Genomic DNA, 19500 nt, shown 5'->3' with positions numbered 1-19500 from the left:
GGTCGCTCAGCTCTACTTTTCCAGTATCCTCTGCATCCTTCTGTTGCCTTTTCCATTCCATGGAGTCTTCTTGTCTTGCATTCCTGCAAGGGCACCATCACAAAGATGTACAGCTTCAGCAGTGATTCTGTGAAACAAACAGAAGGTGTACTGTGGATAAACAGCTGACAAGCGACCTCAAAAAATTGTAGAATAGACCTTTTCTCTGGAGGGTTTTCCGAGGATGAGTTTATCTCAGGGATCATTTGCTTTGTTGTGCATCAAACATAAAACCCAAACAAAGCCAAAATCATACATCCAACTTGACCCTAGCTCTCACCCTGACCTCAAAATTGTGCTCAGTATAGATATAACCAATCCATAGCATCTATAGCTATGAAAAATGCAGTATTCATCAAACCATTAGAACACCCTAGTGTCAACAAGCAGGCAAATGAAGTTTGGGTAGGAAACTTTAACTAACAGTGTGCTTGAGCTCTAGGTGGGCGGGAGTGTAATTTATTGTGGGCTTTAATATGTCTGGTGCCGTGATGAGAAAATGTCTTTAACAAGAGCTGTAAAAACAAAACTTCTTTATGTGCAAAGGTGAATCATCTGGCTGCATAGAACAGTGTATTTCCTCCAAGACTCTGTCCTCATAGGCACAGCTGCACATGCCGCTGTTGCAATAGAATAAACCCCTAATGATATAACAAAGCCTCAGATGCTCCAGTCTGAAGCGGGAACGGCTGAGCTGGTAACTCTGAATGATGTATGCAGGACAGCCCCTGAATTAGGGCAATCCAGTGTAGTTACAGTTTAAAAGTTACTGACTTTTAAACTTGAGAAAAACATATTATTGGGGGGGGGACACCTGGCTGGGGGCTGAATGTAACTCCCCAGGCATCTCTATCTGGCCTTTGGGACTCTCCTAGCCCACATCCTCTTCCCATGCCATAACCCCTCTTATCAAGTTACACCCTTCACTGGCCCTGCCCCACACCAAGCATTTTTGCCTGGCTGGCATGTGTTCTTGAACTATGACAACACCTCTTGCTTGCCTTGATGGAGAGATGTGTATGTGGAAAACTCTTGACTTTTTGCATGGCTGGAATGTAGCTTAGTGTTCCAAGGTAGGAATCACCAGCATTCCTCCACCTGCTTTTTGACTTTGGCCTTGCCTACCACTGGCATTTGCCCGCCCTGCCCCCGGCTTGGCTGACAAGGCATGTGGGATGTCACTGACCATTGTCTTCTCCGTCCCACTGTCCCTGGCTGCCTGCTGAGGCACTTATCTGATGGATGTGCCAGAGCACAATGCATGCTACAGCCAGGCTCACTGCTCAGCACATATAGTGATCAAGTGTGCATTGTGAACGTTGAAAATGCAGCTCCACTGCCTCAATCATATGGGGGGGGGGGGACACGGCACACTCCCCGAAAATGGCAGCAAAGGTAGCATGTGCCATACAACACAATGAGGTGCTGGTGTGGTAGCTGCCCATGGATGTCAGCCTGGCTGGGCAGGAGTCTCTCAGACCAGGGCACCTGAAGGGGAGACGAGAGAGAAGTGGCTTTGCACCCCTTGGTACTGCAGGATAGTAATGCCAGGAAATACTTTGGGACATAAAGCTACCAAGCCTGGCCTCAATAGACTGTCAAACCCCTTCCTGGCCTCTTTGCCCCTCTGACTCACATGCCCTGCCCCCTACTGATGACACATTCCCTCCTGCTTGCTGCCTGCCCTCCTCTCCTCCCTCAGCTCAGGGCATCTGTCCAGGTCTGCACCTTATCCCACTCTGCCCTGCTGCTCCCTGTTGCCGTGGACCTCCCTCCTGCTAGATGCCTGTCTCCCCACAACCCTTTGTTTATCCCACAGCTAATGTTTCCCTGAGAGTGTTCATGCGCTGGGCTGGCCATTGCCACCCAGAGCGGGTTGTCGCTCCTTCCCCAGTCCGTGATAGGAGTTTGCCTGAGCTGAGCCAAACCTGTTTCCTGCAGCAGTAGCTTCCACGTGTGTAAATGTTTGAAGTTCTCAATTTCTGTCTGACCACCACCCTGTTGTAGGAAAGGCCCCTGCAGCAAGGGTGACTAGGCCCAGAAGCAGAGCCTGTGAGAAATGCAGGAAGAGACCTGCTGAGCGACCCCTAGTGTTCAGAGAAGGCAATCCCTATCTGAGCATCCCTGAGAATAAACACTAGACATAGAGAAAACAGTCCTAAGGGAGGCCTTTCAGGAAATCAGAGTGCACAGTTCCTTGGTTCCTTCATGGGAGCGGTGGTAGGGGAGTCTTGGTTCCTTTCTGAGGTGCCATATGGGGAAGGAGGGTGAGTTTGGCCCCTCAGCAACACAGGGATTCCTTGATATAATCAGCATCTATTGGATAGCAATCTGTGAAATCCCAAAGGCAGCCACATGGAAATAATAGTGCCCACTGCAATTGTGGTTGGTTGGTTGGTTGGTTGGTTGGGGGGGGGCAGGAGTGAGGTTCATGAGGGTGTGCTTTCTTTGTGCTGGCATGGCAGCCAAGTATAATTCCTTCCTTTCCACCCCTCCTTCCCACATCATGGTGATAGAAAGGAAGCACATCCAGAGCGGGTCCAATGTTACCTTGAGTGTCTCTTGTGGAGAAGGCTGCCTGGGCCTTAATCTTGTCTCCAGTTGCAGCACAGCTGCTGCTGCTGCTGCTGCTGCTGTGGTTGTTGTTCCAGTTGTTGCTGTGTGGTCCTGTCTGTCTTTTGGTTGTGAAAGCCATGTTCGTATTTAACCTAGCAGACCCTTCCCCACCTGCAGCACCTCTCCTCAGGCCTGGGCACTACTTAGCACCTCCTGCTGTCCTAACAGAACTTGAGACAACACTACCTGAAAGGACCAACTTCTGCTGTGAAGGAAAGAGAAAGAACAGAAAAGAGAGCTTTCGGAGGTATCGCTGAAAAACAAGCAGTGGGCCCAGCCGGAATATTTTTTTAAAAGGTTGTCCCTGGTGTCATGAGGCCTCTCTTAGACAGATTTTCTGGGGATTTCTGGCTGTGCATCGCTCACAGGTTTATTTGAGGTGACTTTCTGCCTATTGAGGTGGACAGCAGCATGTTACTCTGAATGTAAAGAGAAAGACATAAATAGCAATGAAGAAAGAGGGTAATAACAAAAATATTAAACTGCACAGTGGAAATCCCAGGAGGATTACTATTGCAATAACTGACCTCCAATATAGTGCCATTTATTTCATGCCATGGCAGGTTTATAGGTGCTTGTAGGGCTGCAGACGAACACCAATTTGCCACTGCAATTTGTTTTGATAACTGAAACTTTCAATAAATCTGTATTAAAATCAAAGAGAAAATTAAATAGACCCAAGTTGGTGGCATGAGGGATAAGGTAGCACATTACTACACTGGCCTACTCTGTCAGGGACATCTGTCTCTTAGTTCAGTTGCAGGTCACAATAGTAATGATTGTTTGAGATCCAGGGAACATCCCTGAATGGCAGGCATCCAGCAATGCTGCACAATGCAAAAGGAAGAGCTGTCTGCTTTTTCAACAGTACAAATGGTGATGATATTGTTATTATTATTATTAGATATACATTCATCCCAAAGGAGCCTAGGGTAGTGTAGTGGTTCTAGGGGTTGCTCGTGCGTAAGCCGGTGCAAACACCTGGCTGGGTTGCCTGAGTGAACCTTTTCTGTCCGGACAGCCACGTCTCAATTGCTGGCAGAATCCGTCAGTGGGCGTTTCTTAAACTTCTTCCAGCAAAGAAGCTCTTTGACGCCTTGTCTCCTCCTACTCTCTCTGCGTGAAAGCCTTCTGCGCAAGGAGGGCGTAGGCAGCGTAAGACCTCTACTCTCCCCGCTGGTCCCCGGCAAGGAGTCATGGGACTGCCTCGCCGCTTCCCCCATCTGCCCCCCTTCTCCACTGGTGCTACGCTGATTCTCTTCCCCAGAAGATGGGCTGCCTCTCCCAATCCCGGGACGCTCTCTGGAATCCCTCTGGATTTTGCTCTCTCCCTCCGGCACTGATGGCAGTTCCCTGACATCCACCTCCTCCTCAGGACCCCCACCCCACCCCTGGTGCGATTTTCCGGTACAACCTCCTCTCTCTCCTCGGTCGACGATGCGGGGAATCCCCTGAAGGAACTGTCATCATCTTCTGAGGATTCAAAACCAGCCTCCCATCCGCTTGGATTTCTTCCCACTGGTTGAACCTCCCAGTCTGATCCTTCTCCCTCGGACACCTCCCCTCCCTCCTCTTTGGAGGCAGGAAAACCCACAAAGTCCCCTTCGTCGTCTGTGGGTCCAAATTCTTCCTCCCAGAATCTAGCTAATGGTTTGGGCTTATCCGGGAACAAACGGTGGAATTCTTCCACCAGATACCCATCAGTGATTGATTCAGCAGGGACCCAAGTGTTTTCAGACCTAGGTTCCCCCTCCCAGGCTACCAAGTACTCTACCTGACGACCTTGCCACCTTGAATTGAGTATTTCTGTGGCTTCGTTATAGTGTTCCCTCTCCTCTACCCGCGGGTGGGTGGTAACCCCTCCCTCCCGTCCCGGAAGTTCCCGCCCCTCCCTGTAAGGTGAATGTAGGGACCTATGGAACACCGGATGTATCTTCATGCTGTCAGGCAACTTGAGTTTAAATGCCACTGGGTTAACCTGCTGTATTACCTCAAAAGGCCCCAGCCGCCTAGGCTGCAACTTCTTGTACCCTCCCTTTAGGGGCAACCCTTGGGATGACAACCACACCCGGTCTCCCACCCGTATGGGCTCCCCCTCCCGACGGTGCCTGTCCGCCTGCCTCTTGTAAACTTCCTTGGCCCGCTCCAAGTTCAGCCTGAGTTGCTGGTGTAAGGCCTCCATTTCTTCCACCAATTGCTCAGCCGCAGGTACACTCCATCCTTCCTCCCCCCGCCCCGGGAAGGCCCTGGGGTGATACCCGTAATTGGCCATGAAAGGGCTCATTCCCGTGGACACGTGTTCCGCGTTATTGTACGCAAATTCAGCCAAGGCTAATTTCTCTACCCAATCGTTCTGTCTCTCGCTGACATAGCAGCGTAGGTACTGCTGGAGTATACCGTTCGCTCTTTCGGCTTGTCCGTTGGTTTCTGGGTGCCTCGCCGTCGAGAAGCTCACCTCAACCTGTAGCAAGCTCATAAGTCTCCGCCAGAACCGGGAAGTAAATTGTTTCCCGCGATCCGAGATTACCCTCAATGGAGCCCCATGCAGTCTAAAAATGTGATCCACAAACAGCCTGGCTGTCTCCTCTGCCGTTGCTGCATGTGAGTAAGCTACGAAATGGCACATTTTAGTCAGTAGATCGACCACTACCATGACCGCTGTCTTTCCCCTTGACTTGGGCAGATCTGTCATAAAATCAATGGACACCACCTCCCAGGGCCTTTCGGGTGTAGGTAAGGGTTCCAGTAGCCCCACGGGGGCAGCCCTTTCTCCCTTTGCCCTCTGGCATCGGTCGCACCCTCGTACATATTCTCGTACGTCTTCCCTCACCTTTGGCCACCAGAACTGCCTGGTGACAAGTAGCATGGTCTTGTGCTGTCCAAAGTGCCCAGCTGTTGGGTTGTCATGGAGTTGTCTAAGTACCTTCCCCCTCAAAGTCTCCCCTGGTACATACAGCGCCCCCTTATAGTACAGTAGCCCTTCCTTTTCCTCAAACCCTCCATTGACTTCCTTTCCGTCCCTGAGTTCCCTGATTTTTGTCTGAGCAAACTCATCATCTCTGGTGAGCCCTGCCAGTTCTCGTTTCCCAACCAACGCTCCCCCACACACCCACCGGTCCTCGGGGAACACATGCCTGGTCTCTGGTGGCCCCTCTCCTTCCATGTACTCCGGTTTCCGGGAGAGAGCATCTGCCCTTACGTTTTCCTCTCCCGGCACGTATCGGATCTCGAAGAAAAACTTGGCGAACTCCTGGGACCATCTGATCTGTCTCTGGTTGAGCACTCGCGCGGTCCGCCAGTATTCCAAGTTCTTGTGGTCAGTTTGGACCTGGATCCTGTGCCGCGCCCCTATTAATAGATGTCTCCATTGCCGAAATGCCGCATAGATCGCAAGCAGTTCTCGGTCATACACCGTGTAGTTTTGCTCCAACTTGCTCAGCTTCCTAGAGAAAAAGGCACACGGCCTCCAGTTCTGCTTGGCCCCGGGCTGCAAAAGGACTGCTCCAATCACGCGGTCGGACGCGTCCGTCTCCAGTCTCATGGGCTTCTCCGGATCCACGTGCAGGAGCTGCTCTTCCGAGGCGAACGCCTTCTTCAGTTTTTCAAAGGATTGCTGCGCATCCTCTGTCCACGCAAACTTCTTTTTGCTACTAAGACAATCCGTTATGGGCGCTGTCAAGTGAGCGAAGTTCTTTATGAACTTCCTGTAGAAGTTGCTGAGGCCTAGGAACCTCTGCATATCCTTTCTGTTTTGGGGGGCTTTCCATTCCAGCACTGCCATCACTTTGCCCGGATCCATGGCTAGTCCTTTGTCTGACAACCTGTACCCCAGGAACTCGACCTCCCTGGCGTGGAATTGGCATTTTTCCAGCTTGACCCACAACTGATGCTTCTTCAATCTCTGTAGCACCTCCCTGACGTCTCTGACGTGTTGCTTTTCATTGTCCGAATAGATTTAAGACGTCATCCAAAAAGGCTACGCAATTCTTGTACAGCAGGGGCCCCAACACATGGTGCATGAAGGCTTGAAAGCAGGCGGATCCCGATTGTAATCCAAATGGCATGACTAAGTACTCAAAAGCCCCCAGGGGGGTGAACATGGTCGTTTTCCATTCGTCCCCCTCCCTTATCCTAATCAGATTCTATGCTCCCCTGAGGTCCAGCTTGCTAAAAATCTTCCCCTGCCTCACACGTGTCAAAATATCGTCAATCCTGGGCATTGGGAAAGTCACGGGTTCTGACACCAGGTTTAGGGCCCAGTAATCCACGAGTAATCTGGGCTGATTTGTCTCTTTTTTGTCCACAAAGAACACTGGACTGCCCCCAACCGCCTTTGATTCCCTTATGAAACCTCTCTTCAGGTTCTTGTCAACAAACTGCCGCAACTCCTGCATCTCCCGGTCGGACATGGCATACAGCTTACCCACCGGTAACTGAGCCCCTGGAAGCAGGTTGATTTGGCAGTCAAATGGCCTGTGGGGGGGCAGTCTGTCTGCCTCCCTCTCGCTGAAGACCTCCTTCAAATCAGCATATTGCGTTAGCACCTTCCTTTTTTGCTCCAGGGCCACCCCAGCCACCCTGGCCACAGTCCTTCTTGGTTCCTTCCCTCCCAGACAGTATTCTAAGCAGTAAGCTGACCCAAAGGTGACCGACCGCTGATGCCATGACACCACTGGGTCATGTATTGCCAGCCAGCTCATTCCCAGTATTATTGGGGGTCCTGCCAGCGTGGCCACGTGAAAGGCAATGGTTTCCGTGTGCCTGGAGACACTCGTTCGCATTGGCAGTGTCTGGTGTGTCACTTCCCCTCCCAGGAGTTCCCTGCCATCGATGGTGGTCACCTGCAAGGGAAAATCTAGTCGCAACAGGTGGAGCTGGTACTCCAGAGTGAAGTCTCTGCTGAAGAAATTACACGAGCTGCCAGAATCTAGCAGCCCCTCCACTTTGACGGGGTGCCCATTTGGGAGTTCTAGCACCACCTCTATGGCTATAGCTGCCTTAGGAGGGTCAGGCTGGGGCACTTCTGTTGGTTGCTGGCCTGGCTGCTGCCCCTGCTGGTTGGCAGCCAGGCTTTGTCGTTTCCCTGCACCGGCTCTTCCTCCCCCTTATCGTCGTGGCCTGCAGCCCCCATCATGCCTTGCCAGGCTTTTCGTTGAGGGCAGACCTTTGCAAAATGTCCCGGTCGCTGACAGAGGAAACACTTCTTGGTAGTTTTCCACTCCTTTTTCCGACCTTCACCAGCGTTTGAAACTTCGCGCGCGCACGCTCCATCAATTTCCATCGGCTCCGCCGCCTGGGAAGGTTCCCTCGGCATCTCCGGAATGCGGTTGTCATGGAAACGTTCCGCCCTTATCTCCCGCTTCTCCTGAGCCCGCGCTTCCTGGCGTACACTGATCGCAAGCACAGTCTTTGTGAGTTCATCTATCGACCGCGGGCGGGGCGCTCGGGACAACTCGTCTTTCACTTCGGGGGCCAAACCCGCTTCAAACAACATTTGTACTGGTTCAGAGTCCAGATCCCACCCGAGCTTGTGGACTAACATCGCAAAACGCGACCAGTAGTTTCTGACGGACAGGCTTCCCTGCTTGTACCCCATCAGCTCCCTCCGTGTCACGCTTTGCTCAATCTCGCTGGAGAACATCGTGTCCATTCCCTGGTAGAATTTCTTAAGATGTTTCAAAGCGTCATTCCCCGTTGCCATCAAGGGCCTGATCCATTCGCGCGCCCCATCCTGCAGATGTCCTTAAGTTGGGTTGCCTGAGTGAACCTTTTCTGTCCGGACAGCCACTCACTCGTGGCTGTCTCAATCGCTGGCAGAATCAGTCAGTGGGCGTTTCTTAAACTTCTTCCAGCAAAGAAGCTCTTTGACGCCTAGTCTCCTCCTACTCTCTCTGCGCGAAAGCCTACTGCGCAAGGAGGGCGTAGGCAGCGGAGGACCTCTACTCTCCCCGCTGGTCCCCGGCAAGGAGTCATGGGACCGCCTCGCCGCTTCCCCCATCTGCCCCCCTTCTCCACTGGTGCTACGCTGATTCTCTTCCCCAGAAGATGGGCTGCCTCTCCCAATCCCGGGACGCTCTCTGGAATCCCTCTGGATTTTGCTCTCTCCCTCCGGCACTGATGGCAGTTCCCTGACAGGTAGTAAACAAGTAATAAAACAATAAATGCATCTTACAAACAATTCCAATTGAAGTAGAGACTGGGAAAATTCTCTACCTAAAAGGTGTGGGATAACCATCCTCATATAACCAATTTGCTGAAGTCTAATTAATGCATGAAGCGGTTAATATCATACAGTAAGCTGACCTGCCAGGCTTGGCTATGTCCACTTCCCCTCATCTTAGGAGGAACTAGGTAATCAAACCTTTCTTTCTCCCCAGTCTACCTGCGAACCTCAGTGTGTGAAGAAGTTTGAGCCAGTTGTTCCAGCTCAGACCACACAGTGCTCTCTCTCTCTCCTGAGTTTCTATACCAATAATTTAGAAACTTTCAACACTTTGTAAGTAAGCTATGTTTTATTGCATGTGCAACTATTTCTGAATAACATGAATCTGACCTTTGTAGAGTTTGTAAGTAAACCATTTTTTTTACTTACAAAACATGGTCTTTTCCTATGCTGAGGGAAGAAGGAAACTTTGGAAATAAACTTTAAAAAGGGATATTTTAGAAATCACTAGAAAGTGTCTATTTTAAAGGTCTAAAAGTCTATATTTCTCATGTTTTACTTTGTTGCATATTTTGTGACTTAAAATTTCTGCTGGGATTGTCCCAAATGTGGTTCTCTGATTGTGGAATGCTTTCCCCAGGGAGTCTCACCTGGCACCTTTGCTACATATCTTTAGGCACCAGGCAAAAACATTCCTCTTCTTCCAGGCCTCTAGCTAATTATACAATCTATGGTCTTTTAAACTGGGGCGGGGGGGGGATTGCTTTTGTTATGTTGTGTATTTTTGTGTTTTTATATTGTAAACTGCCCTATGATCCTTGGTTGAAGGGTGGTATAGAAAATGAATGAATGAACAAATAAATGAATGAATGGCATCCAGGAAAACACACACACACACACACTTGCACCAATAAAAGGCTTGTTGGAAGAGATAAGTCTTTCATAGGCACAATACAACAGAGACTGCACCTAATATTTAAGGGGTGGGAATTCCAAAGGGTGTGTGCCACAACACTAAAGGCTCATTTCCTTTATTATGCAGAATGGACCTTCTGTTAATATGGTACGGTATAAGCAGGAGGCCATCACTTACATAGTGCAGTGATTGGCTGGATATATAAGGGATGAGATGATCTTTCAGGTATCCTGGTCCCAAACTGTATAGGACTTTATGCATCAAAACAAGCCCTACAGCTATTTGGCAGCCAGTGGAATTCTTCCAACAGCAGGGTAACAGGTTGGTGATATTCTGTCCCAGCAAGCTGTCAAGGCACCACATTTTATGCCAACTACAGCTTCCAGACTAACCTCAAGAATATTACTGTAATCCAACCCAGAGGTTATCAGCACACTGACAACAGTGGTCAGGCTATCGTTAGCAAACAGTGTTCCTCCTGCCCCAGCCAGTTTCCACCTGAGCCACATCAGAAGGCAACCTCGAGATGATATGATGAATGGATACAGCTCAGTTCTAAAGGACAGAGTTTTGCTTTTCCTGTGAGGAACTTCCAAGGGACTGAAACAGTAGTCTCTTTCATTCCACCCCCCCCCCCCGCTCCAGATTACAGATCTCACTTTAGAAGGATTGCAAGGACTATCACCTTCCTACCAACTCAACAGCAGGAGATACAGTTAGTCAGAAAATGAGAAGTTGAAGTATAGAAAAGTACATTGGCAAATGAATGCATGGCCAATCTGCGTTGATAGGGGCCACACTGTCCCTGGCCCTGGGCCATAGTGTAGAGGCTGGAAGTTAATTTTGCTGAAGAATCTGATTCCTTCAAGGTTGATCAGGCTCTACCATAAAATCAGCACCACAATTAGTACTTTTCAGTTGTGGAACACATGTGCTCAGGCACAAAAATAAATAGAACATTAAAGTGTGTAACTCTCCAATCACAGTATTTATTTTTCACTGCTTTTGAGAGCAGCTTTGGTTAAGATTTAATATTTTGGCAAAAATGTGCCACATATTGATTCAAGATGGTGAGGTCCACCAAGGCTAGATAAAATCCCTCTAATCCACTATCCCCTGGTTGGCCATCCCTGAAATAATGGAACAATTTATTCGTATTGTCATTCCCTGCTACCTCCCTCCTTATCCCTCCCTCTCCGTGCAGAACCAGTAACATTTAATAAATCATATATGGAGACACCTCCCTTGTTAGGACAATGGCTGGTCTACTCAGGGTGTTAACCATGTGACTTCTTCAAGCCCTGTTTCTTGAAATGTTGAGAGCAAAATTGTAATAGCAAATTTAAGACCATTATACAAACAATAAAAACAGATGTACAATTAATATTTCATAAATGACTGTCCTCCTCTGACAGAAGCTGTATGCATCTGAATGCCAGTTGCTGGGAATCACAAGTGGGGATAGATTTGCGCCTCTCAGATCCCTCTTTTGGTCTTTGCATAGGCATCTGGTTGACCACTGTGAGAACAGGATGCTGGACCAGATGAGTCATTGGTCAGATCTAGCAGGCTCTCCTTATGTTCTTATGACTCTGAAACACCACAATGAAAGCCTTATTTAAAAATAATAATCAGTAGGTGCCTAAATATAATGATACTGGGTGTCTGTCCAATTTTAGCTGAGAATTGATTCCAGGGTGGTGGAGCTGCAACACTAAAAAGCTCAGTTTCAAGTACAAACTAAGTGCATCTCTGGGGCATGTTGTACTCTTCTCATCTGAGAAGTTGCCAAGCAGGGATACATTTATTACACAGATTTCTTTATTTCATAAAATTTATATATATACTGCTTGATTCTAGAAAGAAAACAAAAACAGACTAGTTTACAAAATATATGGGGTGAGGTGGTCACTTAGGTAACATGGTCCAATTTTGTATTTTGCTTTTTTTCCCTGCTTCCCAAGATCTCCAAGAGGAGGGCCTTCTAGTTCTGAACCAAACTTTACAAGATAAATTAATTAGCCCTGGGGAAGGTCCCAACCAAATCTCCCCATATCTATGATATGAGGTAATCATGCTTCTGGCTGGCCAACAATTATCATAGCTGTCAACTTACAGATTTGAAAATAAGGGACCAGCAGCCTCGAAAATAAGGGATCAACAATTACTTTGATAAAATACATATTTTGTTGCATGCAAATGGCTTTAGATACTTATTAGGTCCAAAAATTACCATATAGTATATATTCAACACAAAAAAACAGCAACAATTTGTTGTTGACAAAGCACAGCTGGACATAGAAAGGGCCCCATTACCTTCAGTAGCTTATTTAAGGGACATCATCAATAAGGGACAGCAGCGGGACATGGCGCTTGGATAAGGGACTGTCCCGCCAAATAAGGGACACTTGACAGCTATGGCAATTATGCTTTGTGTTGCACAAGAAGGGTGCTCTTGAGAAGCCTTTAGCCGTGGAGTAAAAATGGAAAGGCAACATAATCCACATATGACAAAAATAAGCAATATAGCTATTTTGTGTATGATATTGTTAGACATACCTTGATGTTATCATATCTCTGGAATCCCTTCATAGACTAAAGAGCTCTTTTAGATGAGCTGATAAACTTAACATAACCTGACTGAGGTTGACTTAGTACAGAATTAGCCTAGCCAGTTTCAATTCTGACACAAAATAGATGCCACATTTTTACCACATATTTAAATCTATATGACTATTCCCTGTTGTGATTTTGAGAATGTAACTCAGGATGGGAAAATGAGAAGGTGGCTCTTATGGGATACACTTTTGTTTGTTATGACTGCTACGTCTAGTTTTAAAAAGGAGCTGAACTGATGTGAAGTCCATGCATCTTTTCTTGATTATTCAAAGAAGATTTCCAGTCTCACAATAGCCCTTCTACATACAGTATTATTCAGGTAACAAGGAAAAAAAGTGTGCTGAGGCTTATGGGTATCTAGGCTGAAACCATTAGATTACATAGAAATAGTACTGATTAAAAATAAAATAAAGTTTATTCAGCAGAGAAAGGAAAACTCAGGCATATCTGAAAATAAAAGAAACAAAAAACACATTCTCAGTTATAAAATCTATTTGTTTAGACACTTTCCTTGGACAGGACAATATTTTGCAGCCTGATCCTTTGGATGCTTACTTGGAAGTAAGTCCCTCTGTGTTCAGTGGAGCATAGGATTGAAACCTCAGAGTCACAAAGCAGCCTTTTTACCAAATGCATGAGTTCTAGAGAGAAAAATCTAATATCTGCCCTTGTTAAGTCTAAGTAAAAACTTGGATTAGTTACTCCTCAATGCACTTCCATCACCCTTTTGTACTCAGATTCAGTGTGGTTAAAGAATGGTAGATGTTGATCTTTCAGTGCATAATTATGGATGTAGAAAATATTATAATCTCTTTTCATGATTGAATATGGAACCAGGGAGTGGTGTACATATGGCATTGCTCTCACTCGCAACCTTCAGGCTCCTAGCAACCTGACCCATTTTTCCTTTTTTACGCATTTACCCACAACAACTCATATGAGAGGAACTATGGATTTAGTGGAACCTACTTAGTTACTCTAAAACTAGTCTTCATCCTCATCCTGATTGTCTTTGTTACCCATTTAAGGTGTATTTCACTTTGCTGAATATTTCATATTGACTGCCATTTCAGAATAATAACAAGAACATAAAATAAATCAGTTCTCCCCTCTCTCCATTTACAATCTAACTTGATGACGTCATGGAGAACTCAAAGGCTTGCACATTATTTTGCGATATTTTGATCAGTCTAATTAAGGTATTGGCCTAATATGGACTTTCCCATTTGTCATGCTGCAGCCATTCTCAGGGGTATTGGACAGATCTGTGGGATTGCATCGTCTTTCTAACATCAACACATAGAAACACCTTTCCTCTGTGACAGTTATTACTGATGTCACTTCCCATAATATCTTGGTGGAAATTAAAGCAGCAGAAAAACTGAGGAGAGAAAATAGGCAATAAATATCTTCAAAGTAATGTCTCTAAGCCAAACACATTGCAGTTAAAGGCATGGTTGCAAGAAACAACAAGAATATAAAAATGTTCACTGTGAATATTAGTATTCCCTCCAAGATGGTTAATTAGTCCCACTGGCAAAGTTAGGAACTTAAGGATTTGGTCCGACACATTATTAACTTGTTAAACAGAACATAGCATAATATAAGATTTCTCCTTAAGGGTATTACAGACATCATCACAATATTTGTACTCAGCCAAAGTGATTATGCTGGCATACGGAAACTGTTTTCAGAAACAAGACGGTTGTGTAATCCATTCTGGCTGATGCTGAAGCTCTTGAAGAGCTCTAAGTTTAATTCTCCATGGGATAGTACTAAATTTGGTGGGGGACCAATGGCAGACCACCCTGGCCTGAGGCAATGGCAGCCATCGGTTGCAATTTCCTGTGCTTCCTAAATCCCATCCCAAGTTCTCAGCATAGGGCCAAAACTGCCAAAGAGCATACAAAGCGCTTCAAGTTATTCCATCTCTTTCCCTACTTTTCACCCTCCCACTGACTTGAGTGCTGTTGAGATACGAGATCTTGCCCTTATTCTGCCAAATTATATTACCTCTTGAACATATAACTTTATCTGTTGTAACCCTTACGCATAATTTTAATTAAGCTGCTTTAAAACAAAGCCTTTTCTACAAGAGGACTCCCCCTGCACCCAACCTGGCATAGTTCCTGTGCTTTTAACAGCTTTTCTTGATATAGGACCCACCACAAATCCTTCTTTAAGAGGCCTCAGATAGTGGAGGATGGTTGCTCCATACTCTATTTTTCATCCAGAAGAGCCATAGTTGGCTCTTTGGTCTTCAGTTCCTCATAACGGCTCTGGCCAATCCCTATGAAACCTCTCTTGAGAGTGCCAAATTCCATGTAATAATCAGAGGTCCTCCAGGATTCCAAGAGAAATAAAGTGCATCCAGATATTTTGTTCTACAGTCCTACAAACTATAGTTTGGAAGATAAAGAATTATCTGAGGGATTGTTCAAACTACAGTGTGCAGCAAAATGTTTGACAAATCAGGAAGTTCTATTAATCAAACCAATGTGAGGGAAGAAGAGAGCACCTGCCCATAAAGTTCATTCCTAATCCTCAAACCAAACCATTGATCAGAGAATTAGATGTCTTCCAATACATAGGATGCACTGACAGTGCCTATGACTGACTGCCTGGTCTGCCCTGCCCACATTTAATTCAGTTTGCCTGTTCCTCTTTAGCCCTTCCTGGTATGACACAGGTTGTAACTAAAGATACTACTGCACCTAGCATGGAGATAACAGGAGTAGGCCAAAGATAGTAGCCAGACATGGATTACATGGAAAATGTAGATGAGAGGTTGGGCTCTGCAAAATAGATGCCAGAAATAGAACCAAGAAAATATAAGAATCAGGAATAAGAAAGTGCACAGTGTTAAAGTAGTGAAGCAGTAAAGCAGAATTAGCACAAACTTGTTGTATTATGCTATTCAGTAGTCTGCTGAACTACTGTTTGGCATATTGCTTTTAACAAATTAATAAATACTGTGTTGAAATGATTATGATATTTTAAGTAGTTTTATTGGGGGGAGTTTGAATTGTGTACCACCTTGAGCTCCTTGGAGGAAAAGGTGGTACTGTATACAGTACTATTTTTCTGGAAAAAGAAGTGTATAAGGGAACACCTCCCTTGTTCTCTTAGAATGGCAATAGGAGCCATCTATGAGGTGTCAGAACTGAGTTCTAGTGAATTGCAGCTGAAAAAAGTCCTGATGGTATATAAATGTAATAAATAAATAAATAACTATGTAAACTGCCCTGGGAATAATTTTATTTTGAAAGGCAATATATATATTTTTAACCCACATTTTTACTTTCTGATGTCTGTTCTCCTTGCTACATTCGGGTGTGGAAGAGGGGAAAAGAAGCTGTTACTGAAAGATATGCTTCTACATTAGGGGCTGCATCCAGTGCTAGTCCTGATCAGAGTAGACCCAATTAAGTCAATAAGCATGATCATATTAGATCCACTAATTTTAATGGGTCTTCTCCAAGCAGAATGTAGTTGGATATATTGCTGGTGCTGAGGGGAACACCAGACCAGAAGACTGCACCTGTCACCATCTTCATTTCTCTGGGCTGGAATGTAGTCACAAGCTGAAGCAATGTCAGGAGTCCAGAGGCACTGTGGGGGAATTAAGATAGTAGTGATGGCTTAGGCACAGGTCCCTTAAATGACTGAAGGTGTAAACAAATACATTTGAAGGAGTACAGTGGGCCTTGTGGGGTGCTGGGGCTGCAGCATTGGCCTGATGGTGCCACACACTGACACTGTACCTAGCAGAACACTAGACCATGCCAGGAACTTTACTTCCAGCATTAGCCCTCTTTATTCCTCTGGGTCTATGTGTGTACAGAGAGACAGAAAGGGAGTTGAGTTTTGCTGGAGAGAACAATTAGACCCTTTATTTCTCAATGCCATTCTGTCTTCTTTTTTTGGGTGTGTGTCAAACATAATGAAGCGAGAGGTAAGCTCCATTTCTTACCTTTCTGTCTATATTATGTTATGGGTTCCCCTCTCTGCATCATAACATATTTCTGCAGCTGTTTCTTCCTACCTAAGTCCCTTTGTCCCTACTGAAATTAATTCTGTGAGTTTGGGCCCAGTTCTACAATCTCTTAAGATCATCTTGAATCCTGATTCTGTCTTCAGTGGCATTGTGGGTTAATGCTATTCTAGTATAGTGTCCTGATCAAGGGAAATAATAGGTCCCCTCTATTCTGCTTTGGTCAGACCACACCTGGAGTACCGTGTCCGGTTCTGGCACAACAATTTAAGAAGGATATTTACAAGCTGGAGCGTGTGCAAAGGGCAACCAAGATTATAAAGGGCCTAGAAACTAAGCCTTATGAGGAGTGGTTGAGGAAGTTGGATATGTTTAGCCTGGGAAAGAGAAGACTGAGAGGAGATGTGATAGCCATCTTCAAATATCTTAAGGGCTATCACAGGGAGCAAGTTTGTTTCTCCCTGCTCTGGAGGGTAGGACCCGAATCAGTGGAATCAAGTTATAAGAAAAGAGATCAAGACTAAAGATCAAGAAGAACTTTCTCACAGTAAGAGCTATTGAATAGTGGAAGAGACTCCCTCTGGAGGTGGTAGACACCATCAATGGAGGTTTTTAAGCAGATGTTAGATGGCCATCTGTCATGTATGATCTAGTTGAGATTCCTGCATTGCAGGAGGTTGGACTAGATGACCCTTGGGCTTGCTTCCAACTCTACAATGCTATGATTCTTTGAGCCTACAGAGTTTCAGATGTTGTGGTCGATTTACTGTTGTGTTCCACCCTGTTGGGGTATAGGATTGCTATTTAAGGCTGCAATTTTCTGAGCTCCATTTGGGTTACCTCTGAGTAGACATGTCTATATTTGCACTATCCAGTGAGATTGGGGGTTATTTGGTAATTTTGCTATTTTAGATTATTTTGATTTATGTGTTGTATTTATTGTGCGTGTGTGTGTCCCATTGATATGCTGGTTGCCTCTTTGGGAGCTGTTGGGCCACAAAACAGGACAAAAATAAATCATAATATAACATAATACTACTGTATTAGATTGCAATCCTAACTTCGCTTACTGGAAAGTAAACCCTATTGAATTTAACAGGATTTACTTCTCAGTAGACATAATTAGGATTGCAGTCTTAAAAACTAGGTTAGACACATCTTCAATGGGTAGCCACAAAAAACCCTGTTTCTCACCTTCCATTAAAAATGGGAACGTATCCTACATATGATTTATATTTTCCTCTTACTTATTAAGTAGTAAAAGGGATGTATTGCTCAGCAGTTTTAAACTGTTAAAATGTTACTAGACTGAAAAGTTACAAAAAAGGTAGATAATAAAGAGGCATTAAATATAAAGGTAAAGCTACCCCTGCCCGTACGGGCCAGTCGTGTCCGACTCTAGGGTTGTGCGCCCATCTCACTTAAGAGGCCGGGGGCCAGCGCTGTCCGAAGACACTTCCGGGTCACGTGGCCAGCGTGACGAAGCTGCAGCTGGCGAGCCAGCACCAGCGCAGCACACGGAAACGCCGTTTACCTTCCCGCTATAAAGCGGTACCTATTTATCTACTTGCACTTAGGGGTGCTTTCAAACTGCTAGGTGGGCAGGAGCTGGGACCGAAAGCCGGGAGCTCACCCCGCCGCGGGGATTCGAACCACCGACCACACGATCGGCAAGTCCTAGGCACTGAGGTTTTACCCACAGCGCCACCCGCGTCCCACAAGGCATTAAATATAAAGGTGTGTAAATACAAAACCACTGACACATGGGGATGAGCTATTCTCTTATCTAAAAGGGTGTTATCCCAAGGAGAACAAGATTTGACAATTCATTTAAAACTCTTGGTTTATCCCCTCTTTATCCCCTCTTAAATTTAAACTTTATTATATACATACTTTATGTTTGCATTACATAAAACTTTTAAAGTTAATATTTAAAGTACAAAAATATAAAACTTTTTTAAAAATTCACTAGCATATATTTAAATACACATAACACACTTTTAACGGCTATTAACCCAATTCTAAATATGCTTACTTTTGTGAGGCTTTCCCCAATAAAGAGAAATATCCTGCAACGAGAAGTCTGAATTAAAACAAAGTGCTTGGAATCTAAAATTCAAAAGATTTGCTGAAGCCAAATCTGAGCGCACATAATGATATGAAACCCGTGTGTTAAAAGCAGTTTCCGTGCCATAACTTTAATCTCCATTCCAAGGGTTCCTGCCTTCTCTGGAAGGGCGAGCTCCGGAATGCTTCCAGCCAGACACATCTCCGCCTCCCCGCCTTGCTGAAAGGTCTGAAAACTACATTTCCCACGATGCCACAGAGCGGCGCGCGGCAAACTTAGTATGCGCATGTCCGAATCCAGGAATCCCGCCCCTTAGGGCGGGAACCGCAGTTGTGGTTGGTTGCTACGGCTGCCGCTTAGAGTGAGTTCGAGGGTCAGAGGGCGCGAAGGTGAGTGGTTGCTGTTGGGGACTCGTGGTGCTGAGGGATGGGGGTGGCCGGGGCCGTCCTGGGGGGCGGGGGTGTCGGGTGTCGCTAGATAGGGAGATACCTAAGGGGCGTGGAGCTGAGGGGCGTGTTGGATGGGGCTTTAAGGGCCCGCTTGGGCCCTACGGCCAGGGTTGGGGGAGCTGAGCAGGCGGCATTGGGCGGCAGAGCTCGGCCTGGAGCGACGGGCTGAGGGGATCTCACCGAGTATTTGGATCAAGGGGCGCCGGTGCCTCTGTCAGCGCGGGCGGGACGCGCTTGGGAAACGGAGTTACCAAGATCGAGTGGGGGGATGGGCTGAGGTAGATGCAAGGGAGAACCCAGTAAGGCCTGGCTGGCAAAGGTGCATTGGGGGGTGCTGGGCCTGTGCTAGCCGGTGTGTGCTCGCGTGCCTTTGAGCATAGAGGAATTTGCATAGGAGACTGCGAACACGGAGTAGCAATGCCGTGGTTTGCGGGGAGGGGGCTGGATGCCTTTGGTGCAGTATTTTTTCCCTGTGTCTAGGATCTTCTTGTAGTGTTGAGACACGAGGGTATATCAGATCTAGAGGGCAGATTGCATTGGGCCAGGGGTTGGAAGCAAGGGGATTTTGTTTAATTGGGTTACAGGTTGTTCCTATACTGCACAAAGGATCTAGCTCAGCCTTCCTCAACCTTGGGT

The 19500-nt window shown here is 46.3% G+C and overlaps 1 protein-coding gene and 1 long non-coding RNA gene across 3 annotated transcripts in view; both read left to right on the top strand.

Annotated features, from left to right (window-relative positions):
• Positions 1–2188: 2188 nt before the first annotated feature.
• ERI3 (ERI1 exoribonuclease family member 3) overlaps positions 2189–19500 on the top strand; it is a 203336-nt gene continuing 186024 nt past the window's right edge. Inside the window, exon 1 of one of the 2 annotated variants that reach the window (XM_081009564.1) lies at positions 2189–2306. In XM_081009564.1, the coding sequence (XP_080865690.1) occupies positions 2294–2306 (13 nt within the window). In that variant the 5' untranslated portion in view covers positions 2189–2293. Of the gene's footprint in view, positions 2307–18699; positions 18805–19500 lie in introns of those variants that run through there. The other variant, XM_081009565.1, reaches the window with a different exon arrangement.
• On the top strand, positions 2332–11480 carry LOC308479137. Its single transcript, XR_013987488.1, has 3 exons — positions 2332–2902; positions 9033–9151; positions 10380–11480. It is a non-coding gene; the product is annotated as an uncharacterized lncRNA (long non-coding RNA).

Source organism: Podarcis pityusensis (assembly GCF_964106645.2).
Source record: "Podarcis pityusensis genome assembly, chromosome: 6".
Classification (NCBI taxonomy): domain Eukaryota; kingdom Metazoa; phylum Chordata; class Lepidosauria; order Squamata; family Lacertidae; genus Podarcis; species Podarcis pityusensis.
This window is presented reverse-complemented; position numbering and strand designations above follow the sequence as displayed.